General features: G+C 47.2%; 2 protein-coding genes across 2 annotated transcripts in view; one reads left to right on the forward strand and one right to left on the reverse strand.

Moving 5' to 3' along the window:
• Positions 1 to 10527, forward strand: part of stk10 (serine/threonine kinase 10) — a 43138-nt gene extending 32611 nt beyond the window's left edge. Inside the window, exons 12-20 of the mRNA XM_079737693.1 lie at positions 1226 to 1349; positions 2779 to 2958; positions 3259 to 3351; positions 4175 to 4304; positions 4959 to 5083; positions 5777 to 5965; positions 6345 to 6470; positions 7329 to 7442; positions 8752 to 10527. Coding sequence (XP_079593819.1) covers positions 1226 to 1349; positions 2779 to 2958; positions 3259 to 3351; positions 4175 to 4304; positions 4959 to 5083; positions 5777 to 5965; positions 6345 to 6470; positions 7329 to 7442; positions 8752 to 8886 — 1216 coding nt within the window. The 3' untranslated portion in view covers positions 8887 to 10527. The remainder of the gene's footprint in view (positions 1 to 1225; positions 1350 to 2778; positions 2959 to 3258; positions 3352 to 4174; positions 4305 to 4958; positions 5084 to 5776; positions 5966 to 6344; positions 6471 to 7328; positions 7443 to 8751) is intronic.
• A 143-nt stretch (positions 10528 to 10670) lies between these two features.
• The window catches only part of sh3pxd2b (SH3 and PX domains 2B), a 39777-nt gene continuing 26099 nt past the window's right edge, over positions 10671 to 24348 (reverse strand). The window contains exons 6-13 of the mRNA XM_079738787.1: positions 22265 to 22290; positions 20262 to 20393; positions 17986 to 18087; positions 15756 to 15873; positions 14812 to 15014; positions 14506 to 14552; positions 14192 to 14317; positions 10671 to 14103 (exon numbers count right to left, since the gene is read on the reverse strand). Coding sequence (XP_079594913.1) covers positions 12451 to 14103; positions 14192 to 14317; positions 14506 to 14552; positions 14812 to 15014; positions 15756 to 15873; positions 17986 to 18087; positions 20262 to 20393; positions 22265 to 22290 — 2407 coding nt within the window. The 3' untranslated portion in view covers positions 10671 to 12450. The remainder of the gene's footprint in view (positions 14104 to 14191; positions 14318 to 14505; positions 14553 to 14811; positions 15015 to 15755; positions 15874 to 17985; positions 18088 to 20261; positions 20394 to 22264; positions 22291 to 24348) is intronic.

A 24348-nucleotide genomic window follows, 5' to 3' on the forward strand; every position in this document is an offset into this window, starting at 1 on the left:
TTACCTCTTTGTCCGTTCACCATTTGGTGATTCGACTCTTCATTAACAGTCCTTTAGCAGACGGTTGACCCAGACACAGCCGACCGCCAGTCCATTCAGATGCACGTCCGTAACACTCGATCCACCCTTTTTGGGGCTAAAACACAACACGTTCCCAACCAGAAATTCAAGACACACACCAAGTTGTAAGAAGTTCTAGGATGTTGTAGGAAATTATTAGAAAAAAGATCACACACGTTGGGACTATGATTTGTTATTAGCAATTTTTTTTTACAATATTTCACGCATAGCATTTTGTTCAAAAAAGTTGCACAGATTTAGGTTCTTGAAAATCAAACAGCAATATTTGTCAAAAAAATCGATTTAAATTTAGAAAAACTCGGTGTTCATTCGATCATTTATATTATATTAAGTGTCCCCAGCCAGTATGGGGAGGCTGACTGCAATGGCAAAGGCTTCCCCATAAGGTCCAACTTGAGTGATGATGGAGACTCCGGTCGCCTCCTCCCAGCCGCAGCCCCTCATCCCATCGCTGGAGTCCATGTTGGGGCATTTGTTGTCCTAAACTAAAACTATTTTCGGAATCCTGTTTTTTTTTAATTTTTTTTTTTTTTTATCATTCGCTCCACCGAGATTAGCTCATGCAGAATAGTCACTGGAGACACTTCTGTACAGAGAAACACAGATAGAGACTGCAGGCCGAGAATAGAAGGACTGGGGCAGTGGCTTTTAGGTTTGGGTATGAAAAGGTCGAGACGTTTATGGTGCGGGTGGAAGAAATGGACGAAATCCGAGTTGTCCAGAGTTGCGAGTATGGACTGTTACTGGTCGGGCCTGTTAAAGGGATCCTGCTCCGTTAAAATAAAGATAATTAACAAGTGTATATTCCCTCACCAAATGAAAAGGATTACAATTTTAGGAATTTACACTTTTTGGCATTATGCATAGTTGAAACCTATTGCCATCTAGTGGTGCATGCGTAACACTGCAATGAATATATATTTTCCAATGCACATTTAAAAGGGTGTCGCTATTCTAAACACGTGTCTATGACGTGCACTTAAAAAATATATAGAATAAAACGTTTATTTTCTGCTGCTCCAATATTGTACGTGGTCTTTGTCGAATAAGACGTGTGTGTGTGTGTGTGTGTGTGTGTGTGTGTGTGTGTGTGTGTGTGTGTGTGTGTGTGTGTGTGTGTGTGTGTGTGTGTGTGTGTGTGCAGGCGCCAGGAGCTGCGGGAGCTGCGCCTCCTGCAGAAGGAGGAGCACCGAGCCCAGGCCGTGCTCAACAGCAAGCTGGAGCTGCAGACTGAGACGATGGCGCGGCGCTTCGACCAGGAGATGAACGTGGGACTCAATTCAATCCATTATCATTTGTCTAGTCCTTAGCCATCGGTTCGGTCTCAGAGGGCCAAACAGGCCGTGTGTTTATGATACCCCCCCCCTGACCCTAGCCCCCCAGAGGGCAGGAAAACACTCCCTTAACTAGGAAGAGATCTTGAGGAGGAACCCAGAGTCGGGGGGTCCTTCCTTCAGAGTGGGGGGTCCTTCCTTCAGAGTGGGGGGATCCTTCCTTCAGAGTGGGGGATCCCTCCTTCAGAGTGGGGGATCCTTCCTTCAGAGTGGGGGATCCTTCCTTCAGAGTGGGGGATCCTTCCTTCAGAGTGGGGGGATCCTTCCTTCAGAGTGGGGGATCCTTCCTTCAGAGTGGGGGATCCCTCCTTCAGAGTGGGGGATCCCTCCTTCAGAGTGGGGGGATCCTTCCTTCAGAGTGGGGGATCCTTCCTTCAGAGTGGGGGATCCCTCCTTCAGAGTGGGGGATCCCTCCTTCAGAGTGGGGGATCGGGGGATCCCTCCTTCAGAGTGGGGGGATCCTTCCTTCAGAGTGGGGGATCCCTCCTTCAGAGTGGGGGATCCCTCCTTCAGAGTGAGGGATCCCTCCTTCAGAGTGGGGGATCCCTCCTTCAGAGTGGGGGATCGGGGGATCCCTCCTTCAGAGTGGGGGGATCCTTCCTTCAGAGTGGGGGATCCCTCCTTCAGAGTGGGGGATCCCTCCTTCAGATTGCGGGATCCCTCCTTCAGATTGCGGGATCCCTCCTTCAGATTGCGGGATCCCTCCTTCAGAGTGGGGGGATCCCTCCTTCAGATTGCGGGATCCCTCCTTCAGAGTGAGGGATCCCTCCTTCAGATTGCGGGATCCCTCCTTCAGAGTGGGGGATCCCTCCTTCCAGGGATGGTCAGAAGTGCGAAGGGTGCCATAATTGACATGCATAGATATATATATATATATATATATATATATATATATATATATATATATATATATACAGGCAAAACATTTAAAATGGATGATGGGATGGTGGCCCGTTAAGGAGAAGAAGGCTCCCCTCCTTAGTGCTCTCAGCATCATGGTACATGTAGTCATGTGATCACTGAGTGAATCGTTAATAGGACTAATATTGCTTTGTTTCATATATCATACATAATTCTCATCATAACAATATATTATTATTTTGATTGTATATATCCATTTTTATTGCACAATTTATAATTTAATGATGTATTAGTTCTATGGTTACTTATTATTGGATCAAATGCGCACACATGTGTCTGCATTACATGCACACTGAAGGTACACTGGACAAAGTACACATTTCGCGAACACACACATACACACACACACACACACACACAGATGCCGCAAGAGGCCTAGAGACGGAGACATCGGCACTTCCCGTCAGGTGGTGACTTGGCTCCTCCCCTTCCTCCGCCGCAGGCCAAGAAGAAGCACTTTGACGTGGAGCAGGAGAGCCTGGAGAAGCACCAGAAGCAGACCATCGAGAGGATGGAGGCGGACCACGCCTACAAGCTGCGGGAGGAGACCAAGCGCATCCGCAACGAGCAGGAACGCGAGCTCACGCGCTTCCAGGAGAATGTCAAGCACAAGAAGAAAGAGGTGTGTGTGTGAGATACTATGTGTTTGTGTTTATTACACTGAAGGAAAATAGGCCATAAGACTGCATTCATGTCAATGTACTCGCTTCAACACGTCTGCCACTGCTAGGTGTATTATGTGCATCCATATTTGTTTGTCGATTCTTATTTGAAATGTTTGACCTTTTGTTATCCCCTACGTGAGTCTATGACCTCGGTGAGCTCAAACCGTGTGTGTGCATCGTCGGCTGCACTCATGTCAAAGGAATCGGGACTCTCCGTGATCTCCTCTGCATTGTTCCGTTTTCATGCTGCCTCTCAGATCAAACAAGCTGTGGACAAGCTTCCCAGGAACCAGCGGAAAGAGTCCCTGAAGCAGTCGATGATTGAGTTCCAGCTGAAGAAAATGACAGAGGTAACCATTTCACACGCACGCGCCCACAAAAACACAAAAACACTCACACGCACAAAAACACACAAAAACACGCACACACACAAACACACACACAAACACACACACACACACACACACACACACACACACACACACACAGACAGACAGACAGACAGACAGACAGACAGACAGACAGACAGACAGACAGACAGACAGACAGACAGACAGACAGACAGACAGACAGACAGACAGACAGACAGACAGACAGACAGACAGACAGACACACAGACAGACACACAGACAGACACACAGACACACAGACAGACACACAGACAGACACACAGACACACAGACAGACACACAGACAGACACACAGACAGACACACAGACAGACACACAGACAGACACACAGACACACAGACAGACAGACAGACACACAGACACACAGACAGACACACAGACACACAGACAGACAGACAGACACACAGACACACAGACAGACACACAGACAGACACACAGACAGACAGACACACAGACAGACAGACAGACAGACACACAGACAGACAGACAGACACACAGACAGACACACAGACACACAGACACACAGACAGACACACAGACAGACACACAGACACACAGACAGACACACAGACAGACACACAGACACACAGACAGACACACAGACAGACACACAGACACACAGACAGACACACAGACACACAGACAGACACACAGACAGACACACAGACACACAGACAGACACACAGACACACAGACAGACACACCAGGCAACGTGAATCTGGGCCAACTCAACGCTGTCGGCGTCTTCCCTCTGGGTTTCAGGAGCAGACCTTCCAGGCCACTCAGAAGGACCACCTGGCCACCACTATGCAGAAAATCATCCTCCGCAACCGCCATGAGATTGCAGCCACGGAGCGCGAGTGCCTGGACAAGAAGCAGCGTCTCATCAGGGGTACACAGGCTCCACACCCACTGCACGCATGCAGGCTGACCCACTGACCGTCGACCCTCCTGCTAGCCATCGAGCAGCCTCGGCTCTCAACCCAGCGCAGCACACAGTGACGGGGGGGACGTACAGGGGCCAGGGGGGAGAGCTCTATTTCTTGCGTCAAAGACGACGGAAAAACAAAACTAGTCTGTTTTCGGGGTGCGATATCATTAACATCATATCCCGACAATTCCGTTTTATGGAGTCGGTATCAACTCCTCCATCCCTAGTTGGTGGTTTGAGCCATTCACGAGTCAAACACATGCATATATATATATATATATATATATATATATATATATATATATATATATATATATATATATATATATATATATATATAACAACTACCCTATTATCATTATAGCTATAGATTATTATAGATATAACCCAGTTATCAAAGTAAAAGTCACCAGAATATCACTGTCTACTCAATGCCGTTTGAGGCTTGAATCTCTTGTGCGATTGTGTGTTTGATTTATTAGTCGGACTGAATGATTGTTCATTCAGCTGTTTTCTCTTGTTTTAGTTTTTTTTTCCTGGCAACACATGCACAACACAATCCACTGAAGAATGGAGGAATTAAACGTGTGTCCTTTGCGTCCTCTTCTCGGCCAGACCGCGAGGCGGCCATCTGGGACCTGTCTGAGAAGAGCCTCCATGAGAGGCACCAGCTGATGAAGCAGCAGCTCAAAGACCAGTACTTCCTCCAGAGGCACCAGCTGCTCAAGAAGCACGAGAAGGTGATGTCTCCTCAGGGGAGCTCCTCCTCCACAGCAGCACAAAAGCAGTTGTTGTTCAGGGTCCGGTCGTGGGAAAACACATGCACTTATCCTCTTCAGAGACAACCAACGTCTTTACGTTAACTTTATACGGGATTAGGACATTACTTACATAAAACCTTTCAATTGTTTAGCAAAAAGGAGCTCTAGGGGAGAGGAGAATGTAAACAAAGGTTGTTTTTTTATCTACTCGTATTAAGGTTATATATAGGTTATATATATAGTTAGATATTTGGCGATATTATTTGCAATCACATTTCTCCAAAACGATTGAATAGGGGCTTGTGGTGCTGTTAAAGGGCCACTTACAGGTTGGTTCCCCAGTGGCTCAATGTGTTCAGGTGTAGGGACAATGTAGACTTTAATTGACGTAGCTCGCGGCCAGACAAGCGCCAGACCAGTGAATCGCAGTGAAGGGGGGAACGCCTTCGGTCTAAACAGGCATTATGGGGGGGGCCGCCTCATCTGATGGTTTACGGAGGCCCCGCTGTCCCACGGCAAGAGCTGAGGACGGTTTGATCCCACCCAGGGCTCTCGTCGTTGCGACGTACTTTCCGTCCCCTGTAGCTGTAGTGTGTGGGAGTGAGTGGGTTGGATCCCAGCCCCACCACGCCCCGACCCCTCCACCAACATGCTTTCTTTGGGGGACCACAGGAGCAAGAGCAGATGCAGTGCTACAACCAGCGCATCACGGAGCTGCTGAAGTACCGGCAGCAGCAGGAGAAGAACCGGCTGCCCAAGATCCAGCGGCGCGAGGCCAAGACGCGCATGACCCTGTTCAAGGGAAGCCTCCGCATCAACAACACGGGCAGCCAGGCGGAGAACCGGGACAAGGCCAAGCAGGTGAGGAGGGGGGAGGTGCACATGGATGGGTGGTGGCTTGTGGAGGATTATCCTTTTATTTTATTTAACATTAATAATTTAACCTGAGATATCAATTGTGTATCTAACTTTTTTCTGTCTATTTTTTTATTCTCTCTCTCTTCTCTTCTCTCTCTCTTTTCTCTCTTCTCTCTCTCTCTTCTCTCTTCTCTCTCCTCTCTCTCTTTTTTCTCTCTCTCTCTCTCTTCTCTCTCTCCCTCTCTCTTTTCTCTCTTTTCTCTCTTCTCTCTCTCTCTCTCTCTCTTCTCTGTCTTCTCTCTCTCTCTCTTCTCTCTTCTCTCTCTTCTCTTCTCTTCTCTTCTCTTCTCTGTCTTCTCTCTCTCCTCTCTCTCTGTTGTAGTTTGGCGTGCAGGAGGAGAAGCGTCAGAAGGCGGAGCGTCTGCACCAGCAGCAGAAGCATGAGAACCAGATGAGGGAGATGATTGGTCAGTGTGAGGCTAACATCAGAGAGCTGCAGCAGCTGCAGGTGAGCCCCTTGAAGCCTCAGCCACCGTGGTGTATCGCCGTCCCCTTGTTACCAACCAGTGCCACCAATGAAGGGCACTGAGAGGATTTTTAAAACTGCCTTTAAGTAGAGATTTGGACGGGGATCAATCCGGATAACTACTATGTGACCCACTGCATCACTGTTTGTCTGAAACACGTTTTAGGGTCAGGGTTTTCTTTTAACAGGTGGATGAGCTTTCATTGGTCTCTATGCATGCTAGAGGCTGCATTCTGTAGACGCACTGGGTGACACAGGCACTTCGATGAGTAGGAGCAAGTGTTACAACATTGCGTTGTCTCAAACCTGCACAAAGTGCATTTTGCCATTAGCCTTATTTAGTGTTTGGGGTTGTACAGTTATGGCTCTATCATTTATCTATTAGATTCAGATTATCTATCAGATTCAACTGTCATCTGACAGTTTCAAGTGGACCAGGGTTAAACGCTTTATAGAGGACAATTCCCCGGAAGGATTGACTTGAGGTTGGGCGCAGATATTTTACAATTTAGTCAATAGCTGCAGTAGAAATGTCATATAGAGCTTTAGTTTTTTGATTGATTAAACCCTAATCCTATGTCATAATGTATGCGAGAAACCGCCTGCATCCTCTGTCTGTCTGTCTGTCTGTGAGTGTGCGTGCGTGCTTGCGTGCGTTCATTACACTGAAGGAAAATAAGCCATGATAAGACTGCATTAATGTCAATGTGCTCACACATCTGCCTACTACTACTTGTATTGTGTACTTCCATATCTTTCTGTCACTTCTTATTTAAAATGGGTCTGACCTTTTTTTCTGTGTTTCCGTGCGTGTCTGTGTGTGTGTGTGTGTGTGTGCAGAACGAGAAGTGCCACCTGCTGATTGAGAACGAGACCCAGCGGCTGAAGTCTCTGGACGAGCAGCACGGGCTGCAGCTGAGGGACTGGAAGGACCAGCTGAAGCCTCGCAAGAAGGTAGGGAGGCGCCACCGTGGGGACTGGGGGGGGGGGATCACAGGGTACCTCACCATACGACACGCAATATCGTAGGGACTATGGGGGGGGATCACAGGGTACCTCACCATGGTCGATACATGGCCCGCGATACCGCCAATATCGCCGCACAGCGATGCTGCAATAAACAATGTAATGTTAGACAATCCTATAACGACGCATCACGACATGTGTCTAACAATGAATACAAAATGGCTATGAAAAGGTAAAGTGCTGGATTTCGGTCTTTATTCGTGGTCCAAACTGGGTTTTTTTTAGTAACACGTCTTTGGTTTGTTGACCTGACACGAATTGAAGTTTCCTTCAATTCGTGTGTTGAGCGCCACAGGTTTGCCAGGTTTTTTAGAGAAACCTTATTTTATTAATTCAAACATCGATACTTTGGTCGATATTTCCTGTCTTACTCTTCAGGAATGAAGCATAAAACTGCAATAAAAATTGTTACATTTAAAGAATATATATTATATCGATATTTGGCGCCAGTGTATCGTTTCTCGTATCGCACGAAGGAGGGCGACGATATATCACAGTGGTGATGTTTTGCCACAGCCCCAATGGTGACGGTCGTCTTCTGTGTTCTGATGTTGATGTGCAAGGAGGGGAATAGGCAGGAATCTTCCGATACCATATTGGAATGATTCATTTTTTTATGTATTGCGATTCTGTAAATATGGCAAAATGGATTGATAATGGTCTGATAAAATCATGCGTATTTTGTTGGTGTCACAATGTGCATATAATGTTAAGAGTCCAAACTAATGTTGCATCTCTTTCACTGTCCTCGTCTCTCTCTCTCCTACTCTCTCTCCCTCTCCATCTCTCTGTGTCTCTCTCTATCTCTATCTCCCTGTCTCTGTGTCTGTCTCTCTCTCTCTCTCTCTCTCTCTCTCTCTCTCTCTCTCTCTCTCTCTCTCTCTCTCTCTCTCTCTCTCTCTCTCTCTCTCTCTCTCTCTGTCTCTCTCTCTCCCTCTCGTCTCCGTCTCCCTCTGTCTCTGTCTCCCTCTCTCTCTCTCTCTCTCTCTCTCTCTCTCTCTCTCTCTCTCTCTCTCTCTCTCTCCCCCTCCCTCCCTCTCGTCTCCGTCTCCCTCTGTCTCTGTCTGTCTCTCTCACTCTCGTCTCCGTCTCCCTCTGTCTCTGTCTCCCTCTCTCGCTCTCTCTCTCCCTCTCTGTCTCTGTCTCTGTCTCTGTCTCTCTCTCTCTCTCTCTCTCTCTGTCTCTGTCTCTCTCTCTCTCTCTGTCTCTCTCTCTGTCTCTCCCTCTCTCTCCCCAGCTCCTAGAGGATGAGCTGGAGCTGAGGAAGAGAGAGCAGGAGCAGTTCTTCAAGATGGCCGGGGACCCTCCCGTCCCTGGCTCCCCCAACAAGCTGTCCAAGTTCCTGCCCTACACGGAGTCCTCAACCATGTGATCCCACCCCAGCTGGGCCAGATAGATAAATACATGCACACACACACACACACACACACACACACACGCGCATGGATACATAGATAACCACACACATAGATACATGCATAAACACACACACATAGATACATGCTTTCACACCCATATTCCCACACACACATACATATGTACACACATTCACACATGAACACACACATTCCCACACATACAAATGTACACACACGCGCGATAGCCCGCTGCTTCCAGCTGCCTTATCCCCCGTTCAATGAATTAAGAGGGATTTTTTTTTTGTTGTAGGAGATATTTATGTTTTAAAATGTTTTCTTCTCTTTTTTGAGCTCTCACTTCCCAGGTGATTATCGAGTGGACCTAACCCATGTGGTCTCAGTGTTTAGACCGCCTCGTCTGTCTGCTATTGCTTTGATTAACACAAGGCCTACACTTGGTACGCTGGCCGTGTATAGTCCATCCCCCACAGGGCAACATGTTGGGACACTTGTTGGTCAGAAGTAGATATATCTTTATTTTTACGTCCATCGACACCTTGGAAGTGACGTCCCCGTGAATGGATTTCTTGTTCGGCGTTGTGTTGGAGCATGAAGTAAAGCAATCAATATAGGTTATATTTTTATATTCATACACGCAGTCTCGAAGCTTTCTCCAATCTGAATTTGTTCAGAATACAAAGCCCCCCCTCCAAAGAAAAGAAAGATCTCCAAAAGGACATGGCTGCCGTTTTATTTCTATATTTATTACTAATGGACATCCTAACTAAGGAGCAATTATATGTACTTTGTATTTCTAATCAACATGCAGGGTTTGAAGGATATCCATGTTCACTTTTATCTTTTCTTTAGATTTTTTATTTAAGAGGACTATATATGCACAAAGTAAATATTGCCGTAAATCGAGGTATACTTTAATATATCTTAAACAATTTCCTTTTTAAAAGATTTATGATATAGGGTGGTATTTTTTACAAACTAGGGACAGCTAGTAATATTTACTTTCTGCCATGAGGACTTTAAGATTTTCTTTGTATTTTTACTGTAACCGAAATGACCCCACACTGGAGAGGATCTTACCAAAGCCAAGGCAATGTACTGTTTTCTTTGAAGGACATAAACAAATGTGATATATCAAAAGTTAAGTTCTATTGTTTTACCGTTTATGCCTTTACTAAATGTGCTGTCCCCTAACCAAAAGTGCAATATTTATATATTATATTTGCAGCGATGTCTATATTTGGGGACCAGGGTTCCAATTTCCTTCTTTTTTTATCGGGGTATTACATTAAAAATACAATAGAAAGTGTATGAAAGTGTTTTGCTCTTTTCTGAATTAACCAGAGCTTAAAACAAAGAAGATCTTGCTGCTTTTGAACGAGGACGCTGGGGCCTTTAGAGCACCTGGGCTCGCAGATTTAAACTTCTTTAAATCAGGTACATATTGAGGTGTCTCCTCTTTTTGCTCCAAAAATACGTCAATTGTAAATAAAATAGTTTGTCATGCGTTAACAGCCTACTTCCATGTCTCCTTTCCACTTACGTTTACACCTCATGCTTTGGAGAGTGAATGAATCTGTTAATTAGAAGGAACAACTGTTGTTAACTGAAATAAATGATTATTTTTAATTCTTAAAGTTTTTGTATCATTCATACTGAATACAATTTAGAGCTAATAACACTTAAGTCACACACGTTTAAAGTCACACGAGAGAATCAGGAACAAAATCAGGTACAACAGGTAAGGTTGGAAATGTTTATTGGCTTCATATGACAGTAAGATAAGTCTGAGAAATACAGGACATAGGCAAACGAAGAGGCCGAATACAGTACTGAAGGAATCGTTCAACCGTTCCAAGCTTTTTATCATTGTAGATTTGAAATGATTGCTTTCCTCCCTTTGAACCTTTTGAAATACAAAGCTTAACACTGACTAACCAGTAGCTGTACCTTGAAAGGAAGGCTCACAAACGGGCATTGGGATGGATACAATAGCACTCTGAAAACAAACTGGTAGTGTGTGTTTCAACACAAAGCAACTAGAGGCAGAACATCATTAGTCCAAACTATATTGTCTAGATTTGTCGAAGGAGCTTCAATGCTATTAAGCTATTGTGTTGTAGCAATCTTTAGCAATAAACAGCAAAATATTTTGTATAATCTACTATGAAGACGATATAAGTGCTTTAGTGACTGTCACCAACAATTGTTATTAATTTATTTAATTTGATAATGTCAGGCTTCGCTTGAACGTTCCATTCTTTTCTTGAAAAGACAATGCTCTTTTTTTGACCCTTTGTGTTCCTAAAATTGTTTATTTAAGATAACACCCCATCGATGAAAAGTAAGAAGTTAAAGACTTTATTTCTGTACATTAAAAACTATTTTTAGTTTACCTACAATACTTGAGACCAGTCAAGCGTTCATGTAAAATATTATTTGATGGTTTCATCTGAACAAGGTTTGGCTCGCAAACGAGAATAGACTCAAAAATACTGAATTGTTTTTACAAGACCTCATTGGCATCCAATCCTTCCTTTTGTAAACCAGACGGATGATCTAGAGGAGACGATTTGGATGTGTTCTGTATTTACAGAAAACCTTTTTAGATCAGTTTTGAGTGTAAACAAGAACGTAAAGAAAAAACCCACTTCGCATATCCCACTTTCTGTAGCATGTGCAAACTTACTTGAACAAAGGATTAAAAAGTGCACATATTTTTAACAAAATTACTGCTGAATTGATTATGCAGTCGAAGAAAAACATGTAAAAAAAAAAAAAATTATATATATATATAAAAGAGAAACATTTTGTTGGCAGGAATACTTTTTTCTTGACCAAAACATGATTGGATTCAGGGGGGGGCGAACCCCCAGTGAGCCAGCCCCCCACGCAGACGTAAGACCTCGTGGCCCCCCCGGTTCGGTCCCAGCCTGTGATTATTTACTACATTCCCTCCACCAACTTTCTTGTCCATCTTCTGTCTCCTGTCCACACGGGCAAAGTAATGCCCCAGAATTATACATTATTGTACCACTTGTGCCCAAAATGATTTTTTTACCGATTGATTGAATTTTTTGTGTTTGTGGAAAGCAAACATAAGTCAGGATTTAATGCGGCAGCATCTGTTGCTATTTCTTTTTTTTAAAGCTATCCATACCAAACAATGATCATTTGAATTGCATATATCTAAAAAGACATCAAACATTTTGCGTATCATACTGAGGCACAGTAACATCGAAGGCGAAGGCACACAACACGTAAACGACTGCAAATCTGAGGCTCCCTTCAGCTCTCTATATGGCACCCAAAAGTAAAGCAAACAAACAGGCTTATTTGGTAAAAAAAAACGTCTAAGAACCCCGCGTAACAAGGGCTCATTGCTGGTTGACGCTCACTAAAAGCACGTACTGTGTATAAAAAAGGAATGTAACAATAACAAATAAAAAAAGGATACATATAAATAAAGTAAAAAATCAAATTAAATACAAAGTAGTGATTTTTTTGTTTTAAACGTATAACAAAAGAAAAGGCAGGAGGTTGGAACTGCCGCTTAGTACCTAGGGCTTCTTGCTCAGGTAGTTTGAGGGGATCCAGCCCTCGTGCTCCTCGCCGGTGTTTTTACAGAACCACCATCCGCTGCCGTTCTTCTCCATCACCTCGAACACGGTGCCCACCTTGAAGCCGGCCGTCTGCTCGTCGCCCTCGAAGTCGGCCACGGCCAGGTACAGCTGGTCCCGGCCCGCCTCCCTGACCAGGGGCGGCAGCTTGTCTCTGGGCGGCGCCGGCTTCTTGGTCTTCAGCTGAGGCTTGGGGGGGATGGGCATCTTGTTCACCTTAGGCTCCTCCCTCTCCCTGGGCGGAGGCGGGAGGACGAAGGCCTTAGGCTCCTCCCTCTCCCTGGGCGGAGGCGGGAGCACGAAGGCCTTAGGCTCCTCCCTCTCCCTGGGCGGAGGCGGGAGGACGAAGGCCTTAGGCTCCTCCCTCTCCCTGGGCGGAGGCGGGAGCACGAAGGCCTTAGGCTTTGGAGGCGGAGGTCTGCTTTGCGGAGGCAGCTCGGGCTTGGGGGCCTCCGGGGCCTCCTTGGGGAAGTGCGGGGGGGTCCTGGGGGTCTCGGTGGGGCTGGACGGGTCCGTCTTCTTGGGGGGCGGCGGCCTCCTGGGGGCCAGGGCGGGCGGCCTCTGGGGCTGCTCCTTGTGGGGAGGGGGGCCCGGTTTGGCGGGCGGGGGGGAGCTCTCGTGGGCGTGGCCGTTGAGCTGCTTGGGCGGCAGCCGGGGCTCGTCGGCGTGTTTGCCGTTGTTCAGGAGGGCGGGGCTGGGGAGGTGCTTGGGGGCGGGGCCCAGAGGGGGGCCCGGGTGGGAGCTGCTGGCCTCGGGGGCCCCGGGCTCTGCGGGCTTGGCGGGCCTCAGCTTGCTCCTCAGGTTGGTGATGTCCAGCCGGCTCTCCGCCGGGGCCTCGGGTTTGGCGGCGGGGACCGGTTTGGGTCGGACCCCCGGCCTGGGCTTCATAAAGAGCGCGGGTCCGGCGGGCTCGGGGTTCTCCTCGGGGGGCTCGGCCCGGGGCTTGGGGGGCTGCTTGGGAACGGGCTTCAGGTTGAACTTCTTCACCTCCTTGGCGGAGATCTTGTGGCCGCACTCCAGCCCCATCTCGTTCTTCAGGTGCAGGGCCTTGTTCTTGTCCTCCTTCTTGGGCTCCGGGGGTCTCTCCTGCCTGAAGGCGGGGGGCACCTTGGGGCCCCCCGGGGCCAGCAGGGCCCCAGGGGCCGGGGGCTTGGGCGGGAGGGGCTTACAGAGCTCGGCCTTGGGCCTCTCGGGCGGCTCCGCCTCCAAGCCCTTGTTGATGGACTCCCTGCGGGGGGGCAGCGCCGGCTTCTCCTCCAGCGGGGGGGCGGAGGGCGCCGGGGGGAGGGGCTCCGAGAAGAGCGCCGAGGAGCCCTTGCTGCCGCCGGACTTCCAATCCCTCAGCTTGGGCCTGGCGCAGGCCTCAGCGGCGGCGCTGGGCTCGTCCGGGAGAGGCTTGGACCAGCTGTCCTCCGCGGCGGCGTTCCCGTCCTCCAGCCTCAGCTTCTCCATCTCGTTGGGGAGCGGCGCCAGGAAGTTGGGCCGCAGGGCGCTGCTGGTCTTCTTGTACTTGTCGATGAAGGTGATGGGGGCCCAGCCCTCCTTGTCCTCGATCTGGATGTACCACCAGCCGCTGGAGTTCTTCTCGATGACCTGGAGGCGGGGGGCGATCACAGGGTCAGGGCGATGGGGGGCTGGTGGTCCGACAGAGCCGTGTTGGCCCGAGGCGGAGGGGGCTTACCTCCACTTTGAGGCCGGCCTGGAAGCTGATGCCGTCGGGGATGGTGGTCTGGAAGTCGGCGATGGTGTAGAACTCCTCCTCCACCTGGGGCGGGACGGGGGGCTTGGGCAGGTTGGCGCCACGCGGCTGTGGGGCCGGAGGAGAGGAGGAGGTTACCGTCAGCCCACCGTCAGTTACCGTCCTGCCCTGATTGCTCATTGCTGACCAATCAGGGCATTCGATCTTACCAGCCAGTTAAAGATGAGCAGATGCATTCCTTGGCCCCATCTCTTTACAGCGGTCAGACCGCCGCTCTAAGTGGGAGCATTACTCACGATGGTGAGGTCTCTGCGAGGCGGAGGTCTCTGTCGCAAACCCATTTCTGTGGCGGGAAAAACAATACAAACAGATAAGGTAAGTGATGCGCGACATTGAAATCAAATCGCTCTACATATGCAAAAATATATAAATATTATAGATATTTATGCATTCAGGAAAGTGCATTTTATACTAATACTGGCCGTTTTCAGTTCATAAGATTGAGTTCATAGCTCGAAGGTCCAAAATTAAGTCACTTGAAGTTAGTCAATGTCATGTAACCATAGAGGGAAAATATGGACGTCACGCCCCCCCCCACTCACTCAGCTTGCTGCCGTCGGAGAAGGGGGACAGCTTGGGCTCCTTCTGGGGGTCTTTAGCTCCGTTGTTCAGCTGGTTCTGTCTAGACGCTCCCTCCAGGTCGCTGGTGCTGGCGTTGGCAGCGCCCCCTGCTGACTGCTTCTGGGCCTGCATGTCCACCTTGGTCAGGTAGGAGGCGGGGGCCCAGCCCTCGCGGCCCTGATACCTGCCGGGGCCCATGGGTTGAGCGGCATGCTCCATACACAAGGAATAAACCACGCTGGGCTGTCCCGTTACTGGGGAACGAGGGCTGGGCTGATGGTACCCGAGGCCACACCGTCCATCAACAGGACACCCGCCACTCCCCAAAGACTTGTTATCAGCTGCTTTAATCTATAACATTATAGATTTTTTAATCCACTTGATATACTGACATTAACATCCCAGGCAGCACTCTGAGTATATTGGTTCTGGGTTGTCCATGATGGTTTTAGTTGACCGTTGTTTATTTATAGCTTATTGATTGTGAACGTTTAGCAGAGGTGTCCCTCTACTGAAAAAGAAGGCACACACTTGGTAACTGATGGACCATCAGAATCAAGTACTAAAGTGCACTGCTGTGGTATAATGTGTCATAATAATCGTCATTAGTAGAGCTACTTACAATAATATTTTCCAAGGTTTGGATTACGCTAAAGATCCCTCCAGTCTCCACAGAATTGGGAAGATCTGCTTTTATCTTTTAGTTTGTCAGACCCTCGGTTGTGGGACTGTCGGCAGGTCTTCCACCGCTAGATACCCTGGTACCACGCAGTTAGCATGATGTTGGTCTCTATCTATATATATATAAATATAAATATCTTTGTGGGTGTAGCTAAACGTTACACATGATATGTTGAACTGTAAAATAAAGAGGCGTTGGACCACGATAGTGTTGGGTGTTAGTGTGTTAGTGTTAGTGTTGTACCTGATCTTCCACCAGCCCTCCAGGTTCCTCTGGATCACCTCCACCACCATGCCCTTCTCCAGGTCTATCTCATCCTGGTCCCGGGCCGCGTAGGGGTACACCACAGAGTACTTCTCCTCTGGGGATCAGACACACAGTGGGTCAGCACCACAGAGTCCTTCTCCTCTGGGGTTCAGACACACGGTGGGTCAGAAACACAGAGTCCATCTCCTCTGGGGATCGGACACACGGTGGGTAAGAAACACAGAGTCCTTCTCCTCTGGGGATCGGACACACGGTGGGTCAGAAACACAGAGTCCTTCTCCTCTGGGGATCGGACACACGGTGGGTCAGAAACACAGAGTCCTTCTCCTCTGCGGTTCAGACACACGGTGGGTCAGCAGGGCCACGGGCTCTCTCTCTTTTTGCCGAGTTAAACCGCAACAACCAATATCAACACGTTTCTCTCTCCTGCTCTGCCGGTTTGGTTCAGGTCTCGTATGGTCAAAGGGGAGTGGCCCATCGTTTGAACACCAGTTTCCGCTTTTCAGAGCTTGACGCTTTGGTCGTGTCGCTGACGGCTTCGGCAATGAGAAGGTTCAGGTGCAATGGAGGGATGTCTTCACTCTCCTTGCATAATGCAGGGCAGATGCAGGGTTCACAGTTTGAAGCGCACAACATAGAGTCCGACTGACAGGACCAGGTTGTTAATAGGACAACATGTTAATCTCTTAAAATATACACTGTTTTAGCACCCAAACGGGTGTCACATCTCAGCCGGGTCGACATGTATTGAACCCCACGCCCTGAATTGAATTGGTTTCACTGGCAGTTCTCGGAGTGATGTAAATGTGGAGTAAATGTGGAGGCTATGGGATAAACATTACCATACATGTTTTTATGACCGCAATGATCCTAGCTCTAGAAAGTGCTGGCCAAAGAACCATGTCTTACGGCCCCTGGAGTAGACACACTGACCCCAGCCTGGCCCCTGAGGTGAGGCGGTCCAGACCAGCCACCGTCTTTGAGCGGGAGATGAAACGCGTGGAACATACAACGGACACATGAACACCCTGAACGCTACGGTGGGAACGCACCCTGGCGCCTGACTGCACATCACTGCACATCAACGTACGTGACACACAGTACAGGAAAGAGAAGGAGGCTCAGCATGCAAGAGGCTCTGACATGCCTCGGTTTGTGCTGCATGCACACATGCAGCATGCATGCTATGGCTGCAAACTCAATTCATCAATCCTTTGTATTATCGATTTATCTTTTGGTCTATGTGACAGCAAAATGTCCATCACAAGGTAACTTGGACTGAATTTGTGTCTGATGAGTACAGTTTAACTTAACTATACCAAAGTATTCATTTTAATAATCCTTAAGATGCAGTCTATGTCTGGAACAGGAAAAAGGTTTCTGAAAAGAAGAAAGAAAAGAAGCTACAACCGGCTAAAGGTTGGTATATTTACTTAGTAATCCACGAAATTGTTGAATCGATGAATTGGCTAATTGACCGATTGAACATTTGCACATGCACACACAGACACAGACACACACACGCACGCACCCACGCACACACACACACACACACACACACACACACACACACACACACACACACACACACACACACACACACAGACAAACAGACACGCACAAACATACACACACACAGACACCCACACACACAGAGCACAGAGGTAGAAGAGATGCGTGCGCTCCACCTGGCCCGCGGCCTGCGCCGAACAGATCCCCGAGGGTTCTGCGGCGGCCCAGAGTCCTGGGCAAAGAGCAGAACCTCCGAGGCACTGACGCATCCACAGTGGGCGGGGCCAGGGGGGGTCGGCAGACAGGAAGTCAACGTTACCAAAACCTTTAGGACACATGGCTATTCATCGTGGCGTTCCTCCTAGTTCCCTGGGCTCTAAAACAAAATGCAGTGGAAGACCCTGACATGAGTAGAACATCTGGGCACTTCCCAGATGAACGGTCCTACCCATGTCAGGGTCTTGAACACGTAGAGATTTATTTGAACGTTTTATCGTCATTTGTCGCGTTTATTGTAACGTGTTTGCAGCCAACGTCGCTCAAAACGTGCGCATTACCGAGTGAAAGTGAAGCCGCCTCAATTGGTAACCCTTGAAACAAAAGCATATATTGACATTTTTCAAAAAGAATAAAAAGGAGAAAAAGACAGAAAAAGTCACAACAGAGAACCACGGCCCGAGGGCAGCCATCGTACCTTCGTCCCCCGGCAGGGAGAAGTCGTCTGGGTCGTCCTGGGCCTCCAGGCAGGTGGCGGGGACCCAGCCCTGGGCGTCGTCGGTGCTCACGAACCACCAGCCTGAGAGGGGGACACACACCGCCAGCTCATCGTCCGTCCACTGAGGGGACACCCCCCCCCTGCCCGGAGGCATGCCCCCTGGAGGCGTGCCTCCGGGGGGCAGACCAGCTCCCCGTGGAGGAGCTGGTCCTCGGAGGACAGGCACAGCTGTGGCTCGTAGCGCTAATTGCGGCTCTGCTGCTTTGATGTAACAGGGCGAGGCTAACACACTTTGACGTTGTGGGGGCGCTTTGACACACGAAACTCCAGCCTGCCTTGATCATGTCCATGTCGCAGGCGGCCTCCACCCCCGGGTAGACACTGCTGTGTGCTCCGTGCAATGGATCCATGCTAAACGTGGGAAATGTTCACCAGTTGACCATTGGTACATCTATTCTGTCTGGGCGTTTAAACACTCAAATCAAAATGCTTGATTTTGTTTTGATTGAACTGTCAGTTTTAAAATAAGATTACAGGAGCATTAATCATACACATAGAACTGTCAACCTAAAAAACAAAGATATCAAACATCAGGGTAGAAAGGCTGACCGAGCTGCGCCAACATCATAGTGTGCAAAATACTTTTGAACAAAAGTGCCGAATCATTCTATTCGGTACGTGCAACGAATATCCCTGTTACAACCTGTATTCACCGTCGTGTCATACTGGAATTAAATCAAGCTTCCATCTAACGCCCCCTCTTGTGGGCATCCAGTCAAAGGACTCGAGGGGGGTTGAGGGTATTTCATCTGCCAAACGTCTTCCAATGCCAAACAAGAACAATTAAACCAAATCATGTCATAAAGGGAAGAACCCCACTAGCTGCTCCTTAATGACAGTCTGTATTTACTGTGTCTGCTCCATCACTGCAATATTAAATAGTAAATACGAGACACAGGAGCATTCTATTACATAACAGAGTGATGCAACTTTCACAGCCTAGAGCGATATTATTAGCATATGATCTTGTGTGCCTCCGGAACTAAGTTGCAACTTCCACTTAAGGAAAAAGGCTGAATCTTGAAAGTCAAGTGACAACCAACCAGCTGAAAAGTTCTGGGTTTGAATCCCCAATGGGCACAATCTACCTGTAGGCATGCTCGGGTAGAGATGCCCTGACTCCTTACCCACCTCCATAATAACATGCGATGTGTATTCATCTCAAGTCGCTGGATAAGAGGGTTGCCGAGCTAACCTCGTGAGACCCCCTGATCTCCAGGTCACACTCTGTCCCTCTCTGCGGGTCAGTCTGGGCTCCAGCGAATACGGAAGCCTCTCCCCGAAAATCTACAGATTTTAGTACCCATCAGCCCTAAGGCAAGAGAATTTCAGTCCATCCCCAACAAGGAACGCTGCATTATGCTTATGAAAATGATTCCAGCGCCAGCAATGAACAGCGCAATCAAAACAAAAAAACGAAGATGAGTTGGGGACTCAATAGGACATGTTATTGTGGAGAGGCTACTGCTGGATGACTCAATAGGACATGTTATTGTGGAGAGGCTACTGCTAGATGACTAAATAGGACATGTTACAGAGGCTACTGACTCAATAGGACATGTTACAGAGGCTACTGACTCAATAGGACATGTTATCATTGGGAGGTTACTGACTCAATAGGACATGTTATAGAGGCTACTGACTCAATAGGACATGTTACAGAGGCTACTGACTCAATAGGACATGTTATAGAGGCTACTGACTCAATAGGACATGTTATAGAGGCTACTGACCCAATAGGACATGTTATAGAGGCTACTGACCCAATAGGACATGTTATAGAGGCTACTGACCCAATAGGACATGTTACAGAGGCTACTGACTCAATAGGACATGTTACAGAGGCTACTGACTCAATAGGACATGTTACAGAGGCTACTGACTCAATAGGACATGTTATAGAGGCTACTGACTCAATAGGACATGTTACAGAGGCTACTGACTCAACAGGACATGTTATAGAGGCTACTGACTCAACAGGACATGTTATAGAGGCTACTGACTCAACAGGACATGTTATAGAGGCTACTGACTCAATAGGGTATGTTATCGTGGGGAGGCTACTGACTCAATAGGACATGTTATCGTGGGGAGGCTACTGACTCAATAGGACATGTTATAGACGCTACTGACTCAATAGGACATGTTACAGAGGCTACTGACTCAATAGGACATGTTATCGTGGGGAGGCGTACCGGACTCGTTCTTCTCGATGACCTCCACCACCTGGCCCACGTGCAGGCCGATCTCCGAGCTCTCCTGCTTCTCGTAGTCCGTGACGGCCACGTACTGGTCCAGGAGCAGCGGGTCTGTGGAGCTTGTGTCCCCTGGGCCACGCACAACCACACCACACACACACGCACCATGTAACACAACATTTATTTTGAACACATCGAAAATTAAAGCAATCTTTTTTTTTTTGTTTGAATGGATTATATTTCTCTATCCAGCGGGGGAACTATAGACAATGTTGAAGTAAGCCTCCACCTTCCCCATGCCCTTTTCTTTGTTCAGCTTTAGAATAACCCTAAACGCAAACAAAACAACTATTTCCTGATCAATGAAGTCAGGCATTCCACCGACCTTTAGCAACAGTTTTTTTCATTGATTTGAAAATCTTCTGTGTAAGATACAGCTGCATCAAAGCAAGCTTTTGTGCCGATGGTGAATCCATCACGGTAAACAACAGAAGAGCAGAGAGGTGAGGGCTTTGCCTACGAGAGCCCTTCTCTCTGGAGAGAGAAGGAGGACCAGGATCAGGCTGATGGTGGGAGAGCGTAGAGGAGAGAAGGGGGAGCTAATAGAGGAGGAGGCGATGAGAAGAGAAGGTGTCAGTAAAACAAGACAAAGGGGGGGGGGTTAGTAAAGGGCAAGACAAAACAAAACGTCTAAATATCAGCTCGTCTGTGAAAGAGAGGCCAGCACCCAGCGATCCGTCACCAGCGAAACATGAAGCCAGCTCAGAACTAGAGATAGTTGTTACAAAACGCAAGGGCTTAGCATAGGAAAAATTCAAAACCCAGCAACATTACAAATCGTTTTTTTAGGGACAATTGTATTAGAACATAAACATTTTCAACGAACAGCTGTGTATTAATGACACACCTTATTAATTATTAATAATTTATAGAGACACGTGTGTCAGGGCTGGGAGGACCAAAGTTAAGGTCTGTCCGTTTGGAGAAAAAGAATGCTGGCAGTATTTTAAAACATTGTTCGTTAATAGATTTAGGGTACGCTCTACGCTGCGATCTCAGCATGCCAAGTTATGAGCATGATTTTTTATAAATATTAAGAACAATATCGGAGAAATTCCGCCCCTCGCCAGGTTAACTTTCTCTCTAACTTCCTGTCAGCGACAGAGCGGGTTGGGGAGAGCTGGAGCACACTGAGAGCCCTGGGACCCCAGGTGGGGGGGGATTACCAGACATGGCAGGCTGTCACTCACTACCTCGCTTTAGGAAAGAAGACGCTCTCGCCACAAGCCCTGATGAGAAGAAAACAAAAAAAACCATGGAGAATGGAGAAGAGAATTGAAATGAAAAATAATATAAATAATATGATGATGTGATGAAAATGCTCAGCTCCTGAGATGAATGGATGTTAAATGAATGGCGAAAGAAAGGAAGTGGGACAAGAACACGGAGGGGTCAATTGTAGCACAATATGGACCTGTAATAAATGTATTTCATGAAATGCTCGGCAACACACCACCACAAGATGGCACCAAACTCTTACCATAATATAACTGATTTAACACATCCACAAGAATGACGTAATGCTGTAGCTGACAAATTAGTTAGCATGGTTTGTGCTTCGCTTAACTTTCGTGGCACTCAAGTAATTTCCGAAATTTCCCCTTCCCAGTTCCAGAAGATTCACCGTTAATTTACAAGGTGACCTGAAATAATTCAGGTTATTTTATTATCAGATTCTTTAAAATGGTTTAAATTAAACAAGCTTTAAATTGGTATCCATGGCCAAACAAAGATATTTATTCAGGCCAGGCCTTGGTATGCATTTGTCTGCCACAAAGTCTAAGAATCTGTCTGTAAAACAACAATTTACATGGTGACGCAACTCAGGCTGAGCGTCTTGTGGTGGAAGGATTTTATTTTGAAAATACTACAGAATAATGGGAGCGAAATCAGTCCTAACCAATGTCATTCACACACTGATATACATATTTTTGCCTTACCTGATTTCTTCTTTCCAATGGGTTCCCTGAAAAGGAGGGAAACAAAGCACCACATGAAGATATGCATCACATACTAAATGCCAAAATGTGTCCATGGTTTGCAGTAGGACATGTTTTCTGGTGCAACCACAGCCATCTACGCCTGTGATGGCTGTGTTTTATATTGGACTTTTAGTTTGATTAATTTGCTGGCCTCATGTTAATTTATCAGGGACAACTTTTATCGGTTCAAATGTTGTTCCCTCTCCCTCTCCCATGGGGTTCTCTGACTTGCACTCCCATTCAGAGATTCTGACCTACATAACGGTTCGGTCACATTCCACCAGTTGAATATGATACAGCATTTTTGGCGTCTGGTTAAGGCGTTTAGTCATTATTGGGGCAAATCGGCTATTAATCAACAGCACAGATACCCAAATGTATACTGCTGGCCATCCCTCTCTTCTTCTCTCTTCCCTCTTTCCTTCTTGCAGTTCTTATTTCCTTCTCCTTCCTTTATTTATTTGCCACCAACATGCACATTGTGGCGTCAAATATCGCTAAATCTTTGCTCATAATGTACCCTCAAGAAATGAAATCACCCCAAAACCTTATCCACTGTAGTTTAGACCAGGGTACAATTTTGTTAGTTAGTTTCTTGCTTCAGTATTTTAAACTTTTAATCAGGTACAGTAACGGTATGTGGTAATAGTATGCGATCAGATAATCGTTGTCGGGGTGGTCTTTATAAAAAGACAATCACTCTTATGAATGTTTTTTTTCAAGTTCAAGGGATACCTTCTTACGTAGTCCTATAAACTGGGCATACTTAAGACCTACTTAGGACTAGCTTCCGTTATAAATTAAGCTATTCACAGGCCTACAGGAACCAGCAGCTGTAATCTCGGTTACAGTTTAGGTCCAGCATAGGTCCAGCTAAGCTAGCTAAGAGGGCTAGCTGCTCCCTTAACTCGTTACGTCCTAGCCAGTCCTGGCCAATCCAGTTGCCACCTCTTTCCAGAGAGTTTGGACATTTAACACAGGACTTACCCCAAACCAGTGAGTAAGTCCTTGTGCTTGCTACAGCTCTCCTTCTCTCTGGCATAGCACAGCTTCTGCTTTTTTCTATATCCAGCTTTCTCTTTCCTAGCATGCTTGGTACAAACTTCTCTATTTTGATCGGCATTTTAACCATGACCTTGTTCCCCTCGTCGACCATGGAGATATTAATAATGAACTATTTCTTTTTTTTTTTAATAGTTTTTCCCCATCGTCCAAGAATGCCGGCCGTCCCTTTTGTCTTTTCTTTCGTCACTCTCTTAACGTCTTTTCTCTCCTCGTCCTCCACCTATCTAAACCCTCCCTCGTCTCATCCTGCCCCATCCTCTTCCCTACAGGCACCCCAACCAGACACAGACACGCACACACACACACACACACACACACACACACACACACACACACACACACAGACACACACACACACACACACACACTTTAGAGGTAAAACAAATTCAAACGCTAAATTGTGTTGTATTGTATAACTGCGTACACAATAGGAAAATGCATTCTATTCTTCCCCCCCCCCCCCCCCCCCCAGGTAATGTTTTACTGCTATCAATGAATCAAACGACACCTCCGCGGGTACGGAGGTCTAGCGCCGCTGTCAGTAAGCTAACAAGCACTCTGCATTAGCAAAAAGCAAGTGTCCATTCAATCTGGTTTGTATTTTTATTGAATCGGACCCTGATGTGAGTGATGTACCGTCTGCCATATCCCTTGTTTTGAATGCTCCCTGCCTCACTATATATTTAGATACTAGTTAAAAGTTTCCACAAATGCAATAATAAATAGAAGAATGCTAGAAGAATGTGTGTGTGCGTGTGTGTATGTGTGTGCGTGTGTGCGTGTGTGTGTGTGTGTGTGTGTGTGTGTGTGTGTGTGTGTGTGTGTGTGTGTGCGTGTCCTCAGTTAAGCTTTATACAGGGGAATACCAGCTTAACGCAAGCAGATCCCACGCTTTTATCGGACGTGAAATACGTACACATCTGTGGTCATCACAGGAATGACTAATATTAAGATGGCTTTTGTTGGTAATTATGTTT

Source organism: Pollachius pollachius (genome assembly GCF_949987615.1).
Source record: "Pollachius pollachius genome assembly, chromosome: 6".
Taxonomy (NCBI): domain Eukaryota; kingdom Metazoa; phylum Chordata; class Actinopteri; order Gadiformes; family Gadidae; genus Pollachius; species Pollachius pollachius.